The 21,252-nt window shown below is 50.6% G+C and overlaps 5 protein-coding genes across 5 annotated transcripts; 4 read left to right on the plus strand and 1 right to left on the minus strand.

Moving 5' to 3' along the window:
• Positions 1–3,357: 3,357 nt before the first annotated feature.
• Positions 3,358–5,355, plus strand: EMWEY_00001170 (leucine rich repeat protein, putative; the record flags this gene model as incomplete). Its single annotated transcript, XM_013482376.1, has 5 exons — positions 3,358–3,563; positions 3,718–3,906; positions 3,999–4,420; positions 4,596–4,768; positions 5,245–5,355. The coding sequence occupies 5 exons, from the start codon at positions 3,358–3,360 to the stop codon at positions 5,353–5,355; spliced, it is 1,101 nt and encodes a 366-aa protein (XP_013337830.1).
• A 2,083-nt stretch (positions 5,356–7,438) lies between these two features.
• Positions 7,439–9,514, plus strand: EMWEY_00001180 (non-muscle myosin II heavy chain, putative; the record flags this gene model as incomplete). The annotated part of the gene is made up of 1 exon (XM_013482377.1): positions 7,439–9,514. One exon carries the CDS (start codon positions 7,439–7,441, stop codon positions 9,512–9,514), a length of 2,076 nt encoding a protein of 691 aa, XP_013337831.1.
• Positions 9,515–11,045: 1,531 nt separating this feature from the next.
• On the minus strand, positions 11,046–11,913 carry EMWEY_00001190 (calmodulin, putative; the record flags this gene model as incomplete). The annotated part of the gene is made up of 3 exons (XM_013482378.1): positions 11,046–11,132; positions 11,346–11,649; positions 11,804–11,913. 3 exons carry the CDS (start codon positions 11,911–11,913, stop codon positions 11,046–11,048), a joined length of 501 nt encoding a protein of 166 aa, XP_013337832.1.
• Positions 11,914–12,982: 1,069 nt separating this feature from the next.
• EMWEY_00001200 (lipin, putative) lies at positions 12,983–16,232 on the plus strand (the record flags this gene model as incomplete). Its single annotated transcript, XM_013482379.1, has 7 exons — positions 12,983–14,117; positions 14,325–14,443; positions 14,593–14,741; positions 14,878–15,071; positions 15,374–15,537; positions 15,691–15,794; positions 16,001–16,232. 7 exons carry the CDS (start codon positions 12,983–12,985, stop codon positions 16,230–16,232), a joined length of 2,097 nt encoding a protein of 698 aa, XP_013337833.1.
• A 1,054-nt stretch (positions 16,233–17,286) lies between these two features.
• On the plus strand, positions 17,287–19,648 carry EMWEY_00001210 (hypothetical protein, conserved; the record flags this gene model as incomplete). Its single annotated transcript, XM_013482380.1, has 2 exons — positions 17,287–17,455; positions 17,679–19,648. 2 exons carry the CDS (start codon positions 17,287–17,289, stop codon positions 19,646–19,648), a joined length of 2,139 nt encoding a protein of 712 aa, XP_013337834.1.
• Between the last annotated feature and the right edge of the window lie 1,604 nt (positions 19,649–21,252).

Consider the following 21,252-nt stretch of genomic DNA (forward strand, 5'->3'; position numbering starts at 1 on the left):
TATATGAGGGACAGTTCAAGGGAGGTAACTTCCACGGGAGGGGTAAGTACAGGGAGCTCATCCTAAGGCCATGCTAAACAGCTGGCTGTGCTTGCACTTCATGCAGTGCATCATGGGCCACAAACAGTTTCAGCCAGTACAAGAGAAAGCAAATCCCATCTGGGTCTTCACATATCTCTTCAAAAGCTGTTGAAGTCGGGAAGGAGGAGGGGGGTACCCGGTTGCACCAACTATTTTTCGCAATATTCTGTGGGCCACAACAGTGCTTTCTAGGATGAGCACCTGTACTAGAGATGCAGTCAAAATTGTGGCTCTGCATGGAAGTCCAGAATTTAGCTAACAGTCTTGAACTCCATGGAACGTCTGCCCTGGCAAGCTATGTGCGGCAAAACCTCCGGTAGAGTGTTATGAACGGCAAATGTGCTTGTCAGTATATTTCACCCTAAATGTACACATATATGCCTATATATTCAAGGCGGTGGCTGCATCCACTTTATGTTTCAATTTCGTTATTGATAGGAGTTCTAATTTATCCTGACGGCGGTCGATACACAGCTGAGTGGGAGGACGGTCTGGCTGTGAGTGGTAACTATTCCTTTAAAGATGGGCTTGCATACCAGCTGGAAAACTGGACCTACCTTGCTCCGAGTGATCGACGCTTCGTAAAGGAAGTTCAAGAAGGTTTCGACCCTCAGTGGACAGTCCAACAGAGAATGACGAAAATGCCAAGGGGGACATACGACACAGGTAATGCTTCCCCAGGCATGTGGAGGGGTTGCGGAGAACGACAATTTACCTTACTGAGGATGCTAAAACCTCCTTTGTGCCTGTGTTCCGCTCAAATTGGAAATGCTGTGACGATTTTGCTTGTGTGCGAATGTAAACAATAGGGGATGGATACTTTAGTGGGGACACTGGTGAGTTAAGGTCATTCGACGGTCGATCTTTGGTGGCAGTACCAAATGCCCTTTTTGCAAACTGGATCATAACGCACTGTAAACGGGGGGGAGAAGGTCACAGCAAAAGCAATGTCTAGCGAGCCCATGCTGAATATGGAGCTCGTTGGGCTGGGAAATTTACCGGCGCCTGAAGAGGAGAACTTTGCCTTCTGTTGTTAGTGCCCAATTCAACCGCCTCATTGTTTTCCCTTCCTATATTACTACGCCAGAGAGAGCGTATCTAGCCCAAGTGTGGTTATTCCAGGCAGTGAAGAACATTTGTGAACGCGTTAATAAAGTATTTTTCAAAAGCATTTTGACCAGGTCGTCGTGAACCCTGTAGTGAATGGAACGGAACATATGGCATACAAATACGACGAAGCCAGCAATAGCCTAAAATCATTTCAGCTCATCACGGAACACAGGGCCGGCAATCCTGTTAAACACCCTCCAGCAAAGTGAACTTCCCAGCGGGCAGATGATTCTTGGGAAATTTCAACGACGCGCTTCTCTTTGGGAATTTTCGTCAAACTGAACTGAGTTCGGGCTTAAGCACTGTTGATGTACAGAAGGGATGGCACTCCAAAAACGACCGGCGTAAACTTGGAAGTAAGGATATCTGCAGATAGTCGATAACGTACTGTTGAGCAAAACAATCGCTGCTACGGTGACTACCGCACGAGCGTTACAGCACTTGCGGGGGGAAATGGGAATGAGCCCTTCTTGCAAAGCAGAGCAGACTCAACCTTCAATTCCTCTTGGTCAGTGTCAAATGCCTACTCGTTGGTTCTACTTACAGCTCAGTCAGCGCCGCTGTTAATTGCTGTCCAGGGTTATCTGCCGGAAGCAGCACAATGCACAGCCTACCCCAGTAGTCAGATAGGCCAAAACACTCCTAGTTTGCATATTTCAGTTTGTAGGATGGTTTCTTCTCTGGGGTAATCTTGGGTAGGTTTGCAGTCCGTATTCCAGAGTGGTGTGGTGTAAACATTTCATGTAGTCGTTGACTTACAAAACGATTGAGCGTAACGAAGTGTTTCCAGGCAAAGACGGGGCTATACAGGGGCCTCCCAATGCATGGAAAGTATTCGTTAAAAGGAAGGAATAAGGAAGATTTGCATTCAAATGCTCCAAGGCAATGGTCCCCGTGGTCGCTGCCACCGGGAACTGCGCACAGAACTCGCGCGGGCGACGCTGTTAACATTAGCAGATATGACCCTTCAAGACAAAAAATGGGGAGAAAATTATCAATTGTGCAGACAAGTGTTCTCTTGTGTCTTCCTGCTGTTTGTTTTGCTATAACCTGTATGTGGGTAGAGGGAGTTGTACGGAATCTGCCGAGGCGCGGAGCTGCCGTACTGGCATACAGTGACTGAATGACTAACATTCAGTGGCTACTGCAGCGTTTTGCTCCTCCAGCAAACAAATCCCTTGAGGTGTATTAGTACAGATGTGACTCATAAGGTTCATAGGGCTTCCTACTAGTTCCTGGTGCTAACTTTTGGGTGGTGGGACCACGCTCGAGGTGCACAGCGACTTCATATCCGAGGGTCGCATAGAGGGCACACCGGGTGTGACTTGAAAAGAGACTCCTCCAATGGGGTACATTCTCGATTGAGCACACATTCTATACAGCAAATCCACAACTTCTTTGGAGACGACCAGCGATATCATTCATTTCAGCAGCCCAACAAACAGCCAGCATCTACAGGCGGTGCCTGTAGATGCCTCTCCTCAATCGTTCTATTGTATTGCAGAAATAGGCACCGTTATTTCATCATTTCAAGAGCTTGTGCAGGTCCACATTTACCTGCATTTAGTTCGGTGCGCGGATCTGGATCTGCTCTGCGTTATCTCGAGTTGCCGTGTGTTGGTGCAAGACAAGACATTCCACTTAAATGGGGGGTTAGACGTGTGTGAGGGCGTTAGTGTCTCAGTGGACCTTGCTGAGCTCGATATAGCTCTGCACTTCCCAATATTTCGGAGAGGCGTCAGTGGTAGAAGCTATCGCCAGGATACCCTCTATCGAACATCCCACTTCACTCTACAGGTGCCAACACATTCTAATCAGGTTCGATAACATTCAGTTCAGATATTCCCTCACTGCCCTGACAGCGACGAGGCTTTCTCTACGGGGAATGGGGCAAGCCGAAACGGAACCAAATATGCACTTCCTTGAGGGGCCCCAACAAACAAGCACAGATCCACAGACGGCCTGCGTTTCAAAATCACAGTCCCACAGTACAAAGCAGGAGGTTTTAGCTGGACTGGGGTCCCAAACATCACGGGAGGATGCGACACAGATGACGAAGCAAATGATCCGCAAAATATGCCAAGGTACAGCTGGCGGTGACCTGCTCTGGTTCACGATGCACCGTAGGTTTGCGTAGGAAATCGACGCCCGTTGCACAGTGCAAAAATGCGTGAAAGCTTCTTTCTTGCTGTCGTTTTAGAGTCAGGGCTTTACCAACGGCCAGAGTTGAATACGAAGCTATACTTGCACCGCCGAGGGTTCAAAAAGATCGAAAACCTTGAGGAGTATACAGAGGTGCAGGCTCTCTGGCTCGGTGGAAATGGCATTCGAAGGCTAGAGAATCTTCATCCTCTCTCAAAGCTCAAGTGCTTGTGAGGTGCTTCCACCTGGCTCAGCCTGGGTACCCTTCTGGTCTATACTCGTGCAGAGGGTTGCAATAGCGAATGCGCTTGAAAAAGGCCTGTATAGGAAGTGCAGGCTTCACTTGGTACCAATCATAGTTTGCGTATGGCCTGTTCATCTTAGGTTTCTTGGGCAAAATGGATTGACGTGTATCGAAAACCTCGACAGTTGTCCGGAGTTAGTTGTTTTGGACCTATCGGAGAACAGCATCTGCCGCATAGAGGGCCTTGAAAAACTTAAGAGGCTTTCATCCTTCAAGATTGCTCGTAACAAGCTGACCTCTCTTTCGGTGGGTAACACGCAGAATGATCCGTACGTGGCCATCCACTGAAAGCTGTCTTAGTATTGTCTGCCTCGTACTGCTCGACTTTGCAGGATATTTTGGGTCTCAGACGGTGTCCCAGCTTAACAAACGTTGATATGTCTTACAACTCTTTGTGCTTTCACGACGAAATTGCGCTACCTGGCCTCTCGGTGCCTCATGAAAACAGCTGCTCAGCTTTAATCTCTGCTCCTTCAACACCACCCAAGGAAGGCGAAACTTCGCACGAAGATGTCCCTCAACATGACAAAACGTACATGAATCAGACGGCCCCAAGTGGGTGTCATGTGAAGGTGGAAAGTTCAAAGAAAGACAGAAATGGTATCTCCCCTACCCCCTGGCCAACTGCGAAGGGAGCACAGCCGGAAAATAGTATTCCGAATGCTGACGAAAGCAGAGGATTTGTGGAGTGCTTCAAGTCTTTGCCAGGGCTGGCTACTCTGTGCTTGATGGGGAACCCAGTGACCAGACAAATCGTGCAGTATCGGCGGACATTGATAGCAAGTACGGGTCAGGAGAACAGAACTCCCATGGGCATCCCCCACTCGACATTGGAATATCTTGTCCACCTGCAGAATCGTCCGATAACGGATCCTTTTACTGCCAAGAGGTGGCAATTTCAATCAGAAAGCTATTGCATAGTACCCTTAGCGGTAAGTTTTACGTTCATGCTGTGCAGATCTCCCAGCTTTGCGGTACCTTGATGACCGTCCTGTTAAAAAAGTAGATCACGAGGCGGCACTTGCTTGGTTTAGAGGCGGGTGGGAGGAGGAGCAAAAGGTGATCAGAGCTCACAAGGAGCGCGAACAAGAAACTCTCCGGGGCCACGTTTCAACTTTGCGTCGCCTGCAGGTACGACGCTTAGATACGGGATCTCATATTTATGGACGAAATCCCGAACACAACTGGCCATATCTCTCAAAAACGTATAGACAATGTATCACAAACACACTATGCAGTCGCTCGTAAATCTGCCCCAGGCCTCCGTTTTCAGTGGAGGTATCCGTAAAGATGAACTCTATGATGAAGGCACTAAGATGTGCACTTGAACAGGAAGCACACCGCCAGAAAATCAACATGGCACTGGAGAGGATATCTCGGGAGGCTGCAGAACGACAGAAGACATGTCTACCTCAGATTCAGAATTGAGATGGCATCCAACGAAACATAGTAATCCCCACGTCACTTGAAGCAACTAACATAGTAATCCCCACGTCACTTGAAGTAACTTTGATTCCTCAGAGTTTCAATACAGGCGAGGGCTGCGCTACGTATGCTGAGCACTCTGTAGAGTTAGCGCCTCAGGTGCGCTTTGCATGCTCATTCAGAAGTTCCACAGAAACCGTGTGCGGCAACAGGTCAATCCAGGCAGCTGCGGACAAATGGCTGAGACGCGCGGGACGCCATCACGGGAGTTTTTTGAAGGATGCAATGGATGAAGGGGCACGGAGCACCCGCTGAGTCGCGCATGACAAGCAGAGGGCTGGATTCCTGCGGACCCGTGAATTCGGTGCCGCGTTCAGAGCGCCCTACAATTCCAGTTCTGGACGTAGTTCTGCATCATTAGCATTATAAGAAGCATCAACATGCAGGCAAAAGATGGTAAAAAAATCTAACGCAAGTGACACGGTTGCAGCACTCGCCGTCGACACTCAACTAAGGGACTTCTATTCTTCCCACAGTATTGCCTACTGCCTTCGTAGCGTTTCAGGCGGAATGGTGTTCTATTTCAGTATATGTGGTATAGATTGATGCAGAGCAAGGGTAAACATTTGCACCTGGTTGTGAATCACGGACGGAAGGGAGGCTTTTGTGCTTTTCAGTAGAAAAGGCCGAAAAGCAACCATATTATCTTTAGGTTCCCCGACCTCTTGCAATATAACTACTCCATGTTGTACATAAAACTGCAGTTTTAGGCAGCGAGTGGAATTCATACTTACTGAACACTAAGCAGCTCTCCAGCACTTGCGGTTCCACCGGCCACGGGTTTGATTCAACGGTAACTCTACTCGCCAGCTCTAGCAGCACCAAAGATGGGTCGTGCGGATATGAATGGGAACCCCACTTCGAGGTTACTACGTATGCACTGGTGGCTCAGGCCATTGCTTCCCTTTCGAAAAGCTAGATAGCGATGGGCCGCTACTTAATGAGTTACAACGTGCGTTCTTCGTAACATTGGGACACGGAAAAGTCGAAGGGCGTGCAGAGATCACAAGAGTAATCGACTTCTGAGGTCCACTGGAAAGTGGATAGTGATAGTGAAAGATGCAGGAATTCTCTATTATGTATTTGCCTGTTAAGCAAATACATGGAGGGAAGTGAAGGCCCTTCGTTGCTTGTGGCGCCACAGAGAGACCATGAGATGCTCCTCGAGGCAGCCACGCACTGCCCACGGCGAACCAATCCTTATATGTTTCGTCAAAAGCGGATATCCGAAAGTTAACAACGGCAAAAAGGCATTCAGCTGGCTCGTTCGCTTGTGTCCTTGGCACGTTCACGCACGAGATATACACAATTCTTTTCGCGTTATTCCTACATATAGAATCTATTAGGAGCGCGGATACATGGTTAGATGTAATAAAACGGTAATGGGACCAGCACACGGCGAAAACCCAGTGCGCCAGCCGTGACTCGAACCCGGGTCGCAACCTTGGGAGGGTTGCATCCTACCCCTGGACTACTGGCGCGGCTGCTTGCAGCAAATGAGTCGCCTCATATGCCATACATTTTTAATAGCAGGCTATTCACCAGAAAATGAGGTGTGCGTGCTTCACGAAGTACTGGCTTGGCCAGGATGGATTACGAGCACGAAACAGGTGACCTACCTACACATTGGTCACGCGCCCAGATGACTATTACCAACTTCTCAAACGTACCCTCCAATTCTTGAAGTGCTTCAATTCCAACTTTAGATCGAAAAAACCCAGTTTTGTCCAGGTGAATTACAGCGCCTCTGCACACGCATGCAAGGAAACAAGCAGGCAACTGCAACCCAGATGCACGCACTTCAGACTTACGCTAAATCTGGAGATGCAAACATAGCCCTCAAGAACCTAGTCATGTGAGCTCTAGTTTCCATTTAGCTGCTAGTCTTTTTTAAGGTCCCATGGACTGGATAGGGTAGCAGGACCCGACGACACCACAGTCGGGGTGTAGCCCATGCTCCCTGGGCCGCACAGTCTTAGATCATGCAGTGTGCTACTGCTTGTCTTATATGCAAACTTTGGGAAAGGGACTAAGTGGTTATTAGATATAAGCAGATGGACACAGTTCTACCCCGGTGAATAACGACGGAATAAAGTATAATTTCACACAGAAGTCTTGTACAGCTGGCTATTGACTTTTTGTTTCCATAGATGGGTGATCTAGTCTGTTTTCTATTCACCAACAACTGACTCATCCTAATTGGCACATTGTAAGTAATTCTACGTTTCATGAGACCCTCTCTGCAAGAAGCGGAAACGGGCTGTGCGCTTTGTTTTTGTCACAAAGAGACCCCTGCTTCTGTAGGGCCCCAGCACAATGCAGTCTCAACAACGCCAGCAGGCCGTAGGAGGAAGCTGGCAATTGGGAGCCAATCATCGCGTTGTACCTAATGCGCCGACCGCATCGAGGAGCCATCCTCATGAGTTGGCTTTAATGCAGCAGCTAGTGAGGCTTCAACAGGAAAATGCAAGCCTCAGAGACTACGCAGAAAGGGTAACCAAGGAGCTTAGAAGTGCTCGTCTTTCCCAAGCAGTGGCAGCTGCCGCCGTCGCAGCAGGTGGCAATGCTCCTAGCGCAGCCTCAGCAATGGCAACACAGCTTCAACAACAGGCAGAAACGCTGCCATTGCCTCCTTGGTGTCTTAACATGCAACTGGTCAGTCCACTGCTTGCTGCTTATGACGAAAGGATATTGGAACTTCAGGAGGAATCGAGGGAAAAGGAAAAGGTAATTGAAGGATTCAGTGCGAGAGTGGCAGGGGTAACCAGAGAAAACGAACAGCTAGCCGAAGAGCTTCGCAGTAAGACAGCCCGCCTTCACCAACTCTTTGAGGCCGAGGCTGGGGGCTCTTCAGGCGTCAATGGAGGAGGAAAAACGTACAGCTCTCTCTTACAGGAAAGGAATGAGCTGGAAGAGCTCTACACCCTAACGTCTGAACAAAGCGAGGTGCTCTTAAGCCAAAACCACCTACTTAAATGCCATGTACAACAGAGCGAAGCTGCGTTGGAAGAGATGAGGTTGGTGATAGCGGAAACGGAGAGACGGGCTGCTGCAGTTGCAGCAAAAGAAGATTCGCTAACAAAGCAGGAGGACACAGTTGCGAAGCAGGCTCTGCAGCTGCAGGAAGCTATTGAACAGAAGAACGAGCTCTCCAGGAAGCTTTCTTCAGCAGAACAGGAGGCGGAAAGGCTTTCCGGCACACTGGCCGACGTGATGAGACAGCAGGAAGCCCTGCAGAAGGACCTGCAGAGAGAACGCACTGGAGCCGAGGCAGCTGCTTCTTTGCAGAAAGAGCTTGATGCTTTGAAGCAACAGACGGAAGCTGCAATGAGGGAGACAGCAGCTGCAAAGGAAGTCGCGGACTATTTAGAGCAAAGACTGTCAGTTCAAGCGCATGATACGGAGGAAGCGCGGAAGCAGGCAGAGGGCTTCAGGCAACAGTTGCATGCTGCTATCGTTGAGAAAGAGAGGGCAGTTGCAAGCGCTGGGCTGTTGCAACGCCATCTCGATCAGCTAAGGGGGCAGCATGAGGCGGAGATGCAAATTCTGCGGACTGCGCAGGGAGACACGTTGGAGAAGAGAGCACTGCAAGCCGAGGAACTAGCCGAGAAGTTGAGACTGCAACTGGAGGCGCTGCAACGAGCACACGGAGAGGCCGTGGTGAAGCTGGAGACGGCAGAAAGGAGAGCAGCTGCAGCAAGCGCAGATGCTGAACAGGCAAGAAATGAGCTTGCTACGTCGGCGAAACACCACCGGACTGTGCAGCAGCACCAGCAACAGGCGCAAGCTGCAGCTGAAGCGGAAGTAGCACGCTTGAAGGAATCGTTAAACGCACAGAACAAGGACGCTGCATCAAAGGCAGCTGCGCTAACGGCTTCCAAAAGGCAGCTGGAGGACAGCCTTGCAGCGGCAGAGACCAGCCGTATCGCATTACAACAGGAACATGCCCTGTTGCAGCAAAAGTGTGATCAGCTTCAGCAGACCTGCAGTACCCAACAGCAGCAGTTAGCTGATGCGGCGACGAGGTTAGCAACAACAGAGGCAGAGAGGGATGCGGCAAAGCGCAGGGCTGAGAGGGAGACGGCAGACGCCAAGAGGCGGTTTGAGAGTCTGACTGCTTTGGCAGAAGCAAAGGCGGCACGAATACAGGAAGCTTCTGACAGGCGGCAGACGGCTGCAGCACAGAGGCTACTGGAGGAGCAACAACGGCAAGAACGGATGAGAAAGGAATCGGAGGAGCAGAAACAGCGCCTTCAGCAACAGCTGGCGAAGGCTGTTGCAGCAAATGCAACACTAAGACAAAAAGTAAATGAGCTCCTGAATGGCCTTGACAAGACACTTCTACCAGAATCACTTCTTGATGATGATGCCGAGTCAGATATGTCTTCATAGCTCGCAAGAATCAAAGCCTTTACTTTGTACGCAAGTGACTTGAGTGGCTCCAGAGGACAGGTGGTGAAGGCACGCTTCTCTATTCGTTGCCCGCACGTATTGAGCTGCACAAGTAAGCAAATAGCCTTGAGGTTGTTAGGTCTTTGCATGGTGCAGTGAGACCGGTGCAAAAACATGTATTCATTGTTTTCGGTATTTCAGTGCCGACCCGGCTCGTTCAGCTCTTCAAGCAGCGACACCAATTCATGCATGTTTCATATCAACGTAGCATGCTGATATGAAGCATGCATGAACTGGTGTCGCGGCTTTTACTCGGGCTTTGCTTCGTTCGGAGGCCCCCCTAGGCGTGCAAATCCCATCAAGGGCGATTGCTCTGCCATCTTCATTGGCGCTACTTTGATATGTCGCTTGATTATGTGTAGATTCTCGACAAATTATATGCACACCGTGGCAACAAAGGCAGTGTTTATTAAGGTTTAAGGCGCAAGACCGTTTCTTTTGGGGTCCCTTTTTGTAAGACCAAGCAGGTCCTGAAACACTCCCACGTACCCCATATACTTGTTTCACAACAAGGTGAAAATGAAAGTTGGACCTGGATTCAGTGGTACACGGCGTAAAATTCGTTTGAAAAGTGCAATGCGTACTCTTAGTCGGCAAGGACATCTGCCCCATGCATTAAATGGAGGCGAGTGAACGAGCTCCCAATTTACCACCTTTTTGAAGTTTGCCCATTCTCTGGAATATTAGGCAAGCAGAAAACGCAACATCGCTAGATGCATTTTCCTTTGTTCCCAACACCATTTGAAAGTTGTTCGATGAAGAAGGCGCTAACCTTTTCGGGAGGCATGCCCATGCTGTGCCAGCCGTCGGCATTGTGGTGGTCCTCAGCCTGCGTCTTAACAGCCTCGATTTGCCTAATACTGAAGCCTAAACTTCCCATCTTTTGCCGCCAGGAGCTCACCGCTGCACCTTGGTTTTTTGATTGGCTGCCCTGGCATATTCTGCCCGATCTTGCGTTGCTGTTATTTTCCAGCTATCCTTTCAACGCCAGTTAGTTTTCAGCTGTTAGCTCTGCCATAGTTTCACATAGTGGGTGGTAACCTCTGAAGGAGCTCAAATATAGCAGATTGCTCATTACAACAGTACAAGAAGCTATGTTATGGCCATATGGCTTCAGTGCTGTGCGTCGGGCGGTAAAATGGACAGCCAGTTCACCTGTTAGTTCGCACGAGCAGTTTAGTATAGCTCAATGCCCAACACTAATGCTAACTATGCTGGGGTGGGCTTCTTGTCCCAACGCATGCATAAAAGGCTCTCTAGGCAGCACATAAACCCCATTTGTACCTCAGAAGAAAACCCCTCGAATATCATGGGGATAGGAACCAAAAAAGGCGAGATGATAAGTGCTTCCTGCAGCCTTCTCAGGCATTTTGCGTGGATTCGGTACAACTGTGCGTACGGCTACCACGGGTGTCGCGATCTAGGGATAAACAGCTTCCCCCAACGAAGTATGTGTCTCGAAGCGTTTGTTTTATAAGACATCGGGGTCCCTGTTCATAAGCTCCCGTGCGAGAATATCGTAGTTAAGCATTCCTCCATCCGAAATCGCATCAGGCACCTAAACATACAGCAAGACTCATAACAGGAAACACCCATGGGGTGTCAAAGAACTCCAAAAAGAACGTTAACCTACATGAATCACGTGGGGAGTAGGATTTGCCGCAACCAGATGGTACTTTTCTCGCGGCGTTTTGTTTTGTTGCCGGCGTCTCTCATCAGCAGGTGCCTGAGGATACCGCCGGAGCTGAGAGGAAGAAAGTTTCCAGATTACCTTCATCGCCCATTCAATAAACTTGTCAGCTTCGTCGTCTGTCAACGGTTCCCCGATTTGTTGGAGTACGTATCTCAGCTCCGGAATACTTATCTTCCCGATGGCATCGTCATCAAACATGCGAAAGCATTCAACCAGCCTTTCTTCCTTCATTGGGTCAGCGAAGTATGGGGACTCGCAGATGTGCAAGAATGTATGAATGTCGAATTTCCCTGTATTCTCCGGGTCAAACTTTTCGACTAGCTCCTTCAAAGTTGCCTCAGAGGGTGACTGCCCCACGGAGCGGTAAAGTTTAACAAATTCCCTTCGGAGAGCATAGCAGCCCAGCTAAGAAGACTGAAGGAATGGCCTTACAAGACACAATTACCTAGGAGGCACACTGTGGTACGTGATTGACAAGGATGCTTAGATGGCTAGAAAACCGGCATGATCAGTGAGAAGCAGACTGTGTGGCACACTCGCGAGTGACGAAGCCGTCTCCATCTGAATCGAAAATGCCAAATGCAGTCTTAAAGCAGTTCGCCTGCGCCTCCGTTATCTTGTACACAACTCCATCTACTTTCGCCATTGTTTACGCCGAAAATCATGAGGCAAACCAAAAGGTATCCGCTGCTCACAAGTGTACTCCAACTACCGTGGCGTCTAAGTAGAAGGAACTATAGGCCTGCAGAGGGACAACCTCCAGTTGTTCTTCACAGAGGAAAAGAGTGGCGCTTCTACTATTGTTTAGGTGTACGCCTGTTCGCTGGTAAGCAACTGGTAAGTCCGACGGGAGAATATTGCCACGCGCTCTGGAAGAAAAGGCCTATTTCTCCTCACACACAGATGTGCAGTGGAATCAGGGGAACAAAGTAAAGCCAAAGTCAATACTAATTTCACTGTGCGTGCCTTCTGATTCGTTACAGTTAATGCATCGGACCGGTGCGGCGGTGGATGGCCACAGAAGCAAACGCGCACAGCACGCTAACTTGTGAGCCGAAGTACATATATACACCATATTTCGGTCTTCTACAGACCATATGCTCTATGGTTGAATTTCAACTTGGAATTACAGGTGAGCCCCAAAGAAAGCGTTGGCTGGGCTGGTGGGCCTGCCCAAGGCGGCGGCTTCCGTTACTACGACGTTGGCTCTTGCTTCGTTTTTGTCGTGGGTCTGTTGTTTCGGGTGTATGGCACAGGATTAGCAATAACTAGCCGCCAAAACAGCACTGATGCTCACCGGACTCCCTCGTTGATGTAGCTGACCCGGCGCCTGAGGTAGCAGGAACGACGGGGCATACCGCGATGCTGAAAACGACACATCATTTTCTGTGACGTCGGACTCCCGTTGTTAGCAATTTTCCGACACCTGGCTTTTTCCCAGATTGCTGAAACAGGAGCTGAAGGGGGGGCTGTGGAGCGGTTGTCGCGGGCACTCCTCCGTTGGCCGACTGCCTCTGCGTGCAGGAGGCGCTTCTGCTTTCCCAGCGCACACACTTCGCGTATATATGCCAGGATCGGAATATTCTTCTTTTTGCGAGTTACTGCAGTAGCAGACTCGGCTTGCTGCCTGCTGGGCAACCCATGTAAGACATCGTCCTCGTCGGCATGCAAGGGGGACACACGGGTACCTAGGCGCTGCTTTTTCTCTCGTAAACATGTGGGGCAGAATCGTCAGCAGCGTCAGCAATGCGCTTGACTTTAATCAGGCGACGCTTAGCGGTTGCATTGACATCATATGCGTACGCAATCCGCACACCGGAGAGCTCCACTCAACCCCGTTCCATGTGCGGTTTGGGAAAGCCAAGCTGCTGCGTTCGAGGGAAAAAATCGTTTCCGTGACCGTTAACAACAAGCCGACCGCCCTTGTTATGAAACTAGGAGCTGCGGGGGAAGCATATTTCATGCAAGAAGTCGAGGACAGCATTGGAGTTGCCGAAGAAGACCTTGCCAGCCCGCTTTCCTCTCCTGTGCATTCCCCTCGGCGTGAATGCGGCCTCTCAACAGATGCGTCTATGCCTCCAGCACCACAGGACTCGAACGTGCTGCCGCCTTCCCACCCAGTTCAGGGGGTAACGCTCTCGACGGCGGCTTCTGCAGTCTTGCAAGATACCCGCAGGCCGGTGGACCCCCAAACAGGGTCAGACTTGACACGAGGCACTAGTGGGTTGTCTCCTTCGTTGGGTACTGATGGCAGCCTTCCAAAGGGTGCCCCTTCAGCCTCTGTAACAACTCAAGACGCCTCTTCCACGTGGAGGTCTGCATGGGGAACTGCAGCCAGATATGAGAGCAACGCCGGTTTGATGGAAGGGAGCCCATCCGGCTCGTTGCCAGAAGCTGAACGGACTTTGGGACGACAGGCAGAGGAAGGTCGTGCTGCTGTTCAGTTCTCTCTTTGCGGCCATGTCTTGTTCGGCACGGCAGACGAAGCCCAACACGACGCCGATGTGTTTGAAGCAAACCTTGTTACCTGGGAAGCCCTTGATGAGAACCCGTCTCTGTGGTACCACCCCTCCCTGGTGGCGTGTTTCGAAAGAACGCCTCCATACTACCCGGCAAAGGTGGCGCTGCCGCTTCTGGCTAGCTGGTTGTTGTTCAATCGCCCGCTATCGCTAGACAGCGTCAAAAGGCTCATGACAGCAGATATCACCTACACAGATAGAGAGGGGGCTAGCTGGGCTCCGTGGCAAACAGACGGTGTAGGCAGCAGCTCAGGAGTGTTGAGGCCCAGACCTGAACCGCTAAGCTCCGCTGAATTCTCCCAAGGTAGTCCCAAAAGAGATCAGCTCCATGGTGAGATAAAAGCTTAGCAGACTTCGGTGTGGCTTCTAGAAATGTCCATTGCACATAGTGATCATTAGCTCGCCATTGTGGAGTGGGTTTCCCTGCAATTATGCTGCTCGTCACCGATTCTTAGACATTGACGTTGCAGTTCCCACGAGGTAAATGGATCCCTTTAGAGCTGCTGATTGTCCGAATGCCTGTGTCTTGGTTTTGAAGGTGCATCGTTCAGCAGCGGAGTCAACAGTGACAGCGAATCCCCTGCGTTTGCTCCAAGCATGGAGCCCTCTACAGGAAAGAGGCTTAGGAGGTCTCTAAGGCCAACTCCACAACAGTTGGTGAGGCCCTCTGCTATTCCTCTTCATTAGTGCAAGCGTATGAGTTGGAGGCGATGAATGGTAAACCCTTTTATGTCGAGGGAGGGGAACCACAAGCAGGCAAAGCCTCTGAGCGCTTGTACTAGCCTCGGTCTACTGTATGTGAACAGGAATCTCTCGATCTTAAGCCTGGGGCCAACAGCGTGTGCTTCACTGTCAGCTCTTCTCTCCAGGGGGAAAAGAGCGTCTGCGGAACAATCTATCTTTGGCCTACAGACATCAAAATCGTAGTATCGGATGTAGATGGCACTATCACAAGGTACGTGTTACTGCAGTTCGCAAGTGAGCAGGGAAGCGTTTGCTGGCATATTGCCCGCTGCCCCTGCACTTTCCTCCCTTTTCCCACTTTATTGTTATTCTTGCCACGAACAGTTGTGACGAATTGCCACCTGCAGATCGGATGTTCTTGGACAGCTGATGCCTATCGTGGGGAGAGACTGGTCTCACACAGGCGTAGCAGAACTTTTTACAAAGATCAAAAGAAGCGGATATCTTATCCTTTATCTCACGGCTCGGGCTATCGGTCAGGCCGACGCCACTCGTGACTACCTTTTCGGGCTGACACAGAAGGAAAGAGACAAACTCCCAGGTGAGTGCTTGTCAATGCTTTGCCGGTGCTTCTTACTGATTTTGGCGAATTTAGCATTTCGTTGGTCCCCGGTACTGTGCTTGGGGATGCTAGGATCCCTTCATCCATGAATGTGTAGAATTGCATGCATCTGCAGCTGTGTACAGGTGCTTGCAGGCTTGCCGCGCCGAGTTTTAGTCCAGTGACGCTTAGTATTCGACTACGGATGTATTTGTCTTCTTGAAACTATGAATATTCTTTTCTCCTTAGGGGTTCAACTTAGGGCAGGTGTATGTTTGCCATCCATTGTATGCGGTTGACAGATGGACCTCTGATACTCAGTCCTGACAGGCTCTTTCCCTCTTTCCGCCGTGAAGTGATAGACAGGAAACCGTACATTTTTAAAATTGCGGCTCTAAGGGACATTCGTAGCCTCTTCCCAGCGAACAGAAACCCCTTCTACGCTGGGTTTGGTAACAGAGAATCGGTATGCCTTGTCTCCGTGCAAAAGTGACACTATACTTAGTCACCAAACATTTGAAAGTGCTATCACTGTGGGCAGTAATGATAGATGATTAGGGGGCACAGCAGATCATTTGGCTCTGTTGTAGTAGATGCACCAGGCGTATGTTTGTCTCAGGATCACCGGGCGTACATCCATGTTGGCATTCCGGAGGCGAAAATCTTCATCATCGACACAGCTGGTGTTATTCACCACATCAGCAACTCTACTTACGCGCGAACGTGAGCCAACAGTGCAACAAGCCTTCGTCGTGCAAGGGAGCTTCTACATCCAGCGCTATGGTACTGGGTGTATGTGCTGGCTTAATGGATGATGGTGATGATCCTTCCGCGGTAGTGGTGTTGTGTCCGCTGTTCTCCTTGAAGCAGTGGCACTGGACGTTTACGCACAGCTTGTATGTTTCCTGTTATGTCAATTGGACTTGTAGGTACGAGACGATGAGCGAGATTGCTGACCATATGTTCCCGCCTTTAAAAAATTCGCCAGTGTCCCGAGGACAGCCAGGACAGGAGCTTGAGGAAAGAGAAGAAGAAGAGGTTAGGCAGCGCAAAAGGCTGCAGTACATACTACACGTAGACAAGCAGGATGACAACTGGGCCTCCCCTACTGCCGTCTGCTGTAGCGGCTGTAATGACGAGCCCCACCAAATTACTCTTTAAATAAAAGTACAGTTGTAGTAACATCGCAGTAGAAGCCAGACGAGGCACCTTCCTGGTCTCCTGAAGAGTGGAGATGTTCTTGTCGCGAAAAAAAGGTGCACTAGACTTTTAAAGTGGTTGCTTGCAGAATTTTGCCGTGGGTTGGCTCAACATGCCAAGGGGGCTCTTGAGCGTTGGAACTCATCTCGTTGCCCTCGCCCTCGAGGCAAAAACAGAGTGTGCACATTCGTTCTCGAATAGCTATCTTTTGACTTAAGGAATGGTGGATTCCCCCCATCCCCTGCACCAATTGTTCAGGGAAGATGATTGAGGCCACCACCTCCTATGCATCGCTGTGAATTCGTTCGTTGTTTCAAGCTCCTCTGTGGAATCTCATAAACCCTTTCCTCAAACACCCACCCATTCGTTACGTTTTTCTCTTATTGTGGGAACCTGGGTGGAGTTTGTTGTGTTCGTGTCGCATTACCAGTAAATGCCCTTCGTTGCTCCAGAGACCGTAAAGGGTTCTCCCTGGTGAATTTTTGTTGCGGAGGGCGTTCCGCTCTTGTGGGAGGAGTGGCCACTTTGGCGCTCTTGAACTGATAGCGTTTACCACGAGTGCATGTGCTAGTATGGATATTCCTCTGGAATTCATGGGTTTCGTTTCTTTCGTTTGTTTCTTAGCTGGCTTGGTGGCTAGGGTTTCTAGCGAGTCAGCATGAAGAGGGGCTGAAGCGCAGGGGCGCATGAACCCTCGCGCACTATCCGGCTTACCTGAGAATGACGCGTTAGACCCTGTCACCACCCTCCGGAGAAACTATTACCGGCGGGGACATCAGCAGCTAAGCACAATTGTAAAATTCTTAGTAGCTGCAGCAGCAGCCATCGTACGGTTTTGATAGTGAAGGCTAACTGGCTGTAGGCCCATTCGGGACTAGGGGTGTTTTTTTGATAACCCCTGTGTATGATCTCGAATAGCGGCGTGTGCCGTCCAGGGATACAGCCGTAGCTTCTGCAACGAATGGCTCCGTACCCGTACCTATGTTTCTTGCATCCTCCCTCGTACAGCCGCAAAATGAGCAGCCGCGTCCGCGAGGTTTTGCGGCAACGCAGGGCAGCAAGCAGAGCGGTGGGAATGAGCGACAAGAACATACGTGTCGATGCCCGTACATGCGTCGAACTGATCCCTCTCACGTGGGTGATGAATACGTTGGTGTTGCCATGGTATCTTCCAGCTGGTACCGGTTAGGGGAATAGTGCCTTCTTTAGATGCATGGCATTCCATGGCGTGCTCTGAAGGGTTGCCGAGTTCCAGTTTCTTGAGAGGAGCATTTGCTTACTGTTTTGTAGTTCACACTGTAGTTACCGCAGTCAGACGTGCCTATATGCACTGTAGGGGACGATGCACCGTGTGACCCAAGTTGTGTGGCACGTGTTTACAGTTCAATGCATTTAATTACTGGTCAGTTGCTTTCGAGCCGCATATGGAATACGGAGAGAGCGAAGGCGGCATCTCAGACGAGGAAGAGGACTCCTCGGTCCCAATTACTTCGTCAGTGACGGGCACTGCAGTGTTGCCAGAGAGCCACAACCCCCAAACTCCGACGGCTGTGCTCCCAACACCGTCGCCGATGCCAGCGAAGCGAACCCTTGCCCTGAACTATTACTTTGGACTCGACCAGGCGGAAGATGGCCGTTCTTCTCATCCCCAAACTGACGCGGCCACCGCAGTGGCTAGCATTGGAGCGTCCGGGGTACCAGAAGATAGCAGCAGCTCGTCAGACTCTAGCGAAAGCCTGTTCGACGGGCTCAGCCGCAGCAGCAGCAACAGTAGCAACACCAGCAGTAGCAGTAGCAGCAGTAGCACTTCCAGCTACTTAAGGGATCCGCAGCTGGAAATTAGCACCTCAGTTGGCATTGCCGCAGCGCAGCAGCATCTGGAGGAGCCAACGGAATGCATTCGCCGCTCGGCATCAGAGGGGGCTGAACTTGCATCATTAGACAGATCAGAGGGTGCCAGCAGCAGTACCCAGAAACAACAGGAACGGCCATCGACAGCAAATGCACCTGGTAGGCTGTTGCTGCCATCCGTTGTTTCCATTTCGGCGTTTAGACTGGGCCCAATCGGCTTCCGACGGGTCACGAGTGCAGCAGATGCTGCACCTGGAATGCAGCAACCTACTGCACCAGCTGCTGCTTGTGCTTCCGCTTCTGAAGGCAGCACTGAAGCTCCTGGTGCTGTTGTGGATGCCGTCGGCTTGGATGGTTCTGCTGTTGTTGAAGGCCACCTACAAACCGCCATGCGCCCGAAAATGCAGCTTCCCTTGGATGGGTTTTCGTTGTCTCCCCCCGCAACTAGGGGCAGTTCAGTTGCAGTAGCAGCGGAGTCTGGCCATGTGCTGCAACCGCTTGGTCCCGGTTTCCGTGCAGCCGCATTGTTGGGGCTTCAGGTGAAAGAGGCGGAGGCTGGCGCAGCCACGCAAACAGCTACACGAACAAGTGAGGCCCCAGGAGCCTCTACTGGAGAGTTCACTGCTGCAGGGCGTGTGGAGCAACACTTAAGCATGGGCGACACGAACGCTGCTGCTGGAGACAGCTGCGGAGGCTCCTGCACGGCCGTGGCGTCAGCTTCCTCAAATTTGGGAGTAAGCATTGCTCCATCGGAGAACCGCCGAAGTAAAAGTGAAGATGCTGCTCCAGCTTACTCGTCTCTCAGGATTGGGGCAGATGCATCTGTTGTTCTCGAAGGAGTACAACCCAAAGGATGTCGCGCATCTGCACAGACAGGTGCTGTGAGTCATGCCGACTCGTCTTCTCGCCGGAGCGTGGCACCAGCGCATTTCACTAGTGCCAGGTTTGAACCTCCACCTGTTAGTGCTGCTGCTCCAACGAGCTCTGCAACACGCCTTTGGCTGCCGCGGAGCACCCGTGAAATGCATGCATGCAGCAGCACGAGTGCGATGTTCATGGCGCTAGCTCAGGAAACACCTGAGCGTACCCGGTCTCCTGAGGGCTCCAAAGTGGGCATGCCGAGGAACTCATTCAGTGCAGCATTTGCTGCAGCAGGCGCAGCAACGAAGGCTGGGGAGGCTGCAGCAAGAGAGGCTGCAGCGATTCGTGCATCTACGGCGGGAACCGCCGACGGTCTTGGATCGTATTCTTCATTCGAATCAACAGATCCCCTAACCAGCCGTTGCGATTCGTTCGCCTCTGCAGCCAGTCGCACCCGGAATGACGACGAAGCACACGTAGCAGGGCTGCAGCAAATGCAGCAGAAGAAAGGGGATGGGACCGCTGGAGATTGTCAGCATACGGGGAGTCGCAGTGCTGACACATCTGCTGTGCCACGGACCGCATCTTATGAGTCCCTACTAACGGGTAGCTCCAAAGAAGCTGGTGAAGCATCGCCTCCTTCCAGTCGTTCCAGTGTGAGCTAGAAGGAGCTGAGCTAGGGAGCTCAATTTCGTATAAGCCTCCTCATCTACAGTTTCGCTTGGGCGGAACTTGTATATTGTGCCAAACGGATGTTTACATCTTTTTTTTTTGTTCCACACTGCGTTTGCTCATGCTGACCAGCAACGCAGATGGCTTGACACAAAGCACTAGCAAAACGCTTCTGCAGAGTTTTGACCCAGTAGTTTCTCGTCTTCATGGCATCAGCTCTCGCAGTCGGCTCGAATAGAGGCTCAGCACTGCCGGGCGCCCTGTATCTCAGCCACCTGATTGTTTCTTTTGGTGGGTACCACTGTTGGTGGCTCGCCCAAGTTTGGTATACAGGAATTGTGACGAAGCAGACCGCTGACGTACACGTTCCACCTCTCCAGCCGAGAAATTTGGTTCCCCGCAGTGTTCAGTACAGGCGTTGCAAAGGGCATTTTTGCAGGAAAATGAACGTGGCCCAAAGGGCAGGAGGTAGCATCCCTGTTTGGTGCAACCCCAGGAGCTCGTACTCCGTGCTGTCCATGTCATAAAGCTTTCGAATATTGTTGTGCAGCTATCGGGGGAAGTACGAGAGAGTCGATAGTTTTCTGGATGAAATGGATGTCTCTCAGTCTTGCGCACCCATGTGATGCAACACCTGTATTTGTGGAACAGCCGATCATTGTTCTGACATCGTCAGCCCGATACAATTCGTGTAAATAAAGTGAAACATCGCCAGCCTTTATTTGAATTACTCAGGAATTACAAAGCAAAGTGCCTTTCTTTGAACCTAATTGACTAGTCTTACTGCAAATGTACCTGCCTGAATAGACAGGCACGAGTCATCGCATAACCAAGCCTCGGACTTTGGGGAACTGGACAGGTGGAGCAGAATCATCTGCGCAGCAATCAAGTAGCGGAAATGCATCCCGTATCGCATGGTCGTTGCACAGCGCAGGACATGTACAATTCTGCCCCACTAATCAGTAAACAATATCAATCCCCTACATAGCTGTAAAACTACAACCGTTTCTGGGGGGGCTCCACTAGACAATATCAATCCTCTACATCGCTGTAAAACTACAACCGTTTCTGGAGCCGTTCTACTGGAGAACTTACCTGTTGGACCCGCCAACACAGGCCGCGAGCCAACAGCGCTGGTGTGGCGAGTCGAAGGACGTATTCGGGAGCTAAAGGAAGTTCCTGCGTGCTGTCCTACCACCTGCAGGACGTATAGACGTACGTGTGAAGCCGTGGAAACAGGTGGTTTCATCATATAAAAATCATTGTAGGAGACTGGTGGTCGCATGCTCCTAGTGATGTAAGAATTATAAATCCAAAAATGCACAAACTGTAATATTAACTAATGATCTCTGAATTGAAGATGCCATCATTTTTCTGAACGCTCACCTGTACGTCTGGGCTTTGAGTGAGACATGGGTATTCCTTGAAGTATCGTTTTTCAACGTACTCCAATGCTTTCTCAACAGCGTTAGTCACACTGCGGGCTCAAGCCGCAAATTGAGAAGTTTTAGAGTCCGCTTAAACCGCAGTACCTTTGAGATGGCATATTGCGGGTTTAGCAACGCACTTGGCTTACCGGAAATCCGAATGGGAACGG

This window comes from Eimeria maxima, genomic scaffold (genome assembly GCF_000499605.1).
Source record: "Eimeria maxima Weybridge genomic scaffold, Emw_scaff6, whole genome shotgun sequence".
NCBI lineage: Eukaryota > Apicomplexa > Conoidasida > Eucoccidiorida > Eimeriidae > Eimeria > Eimeria maxima.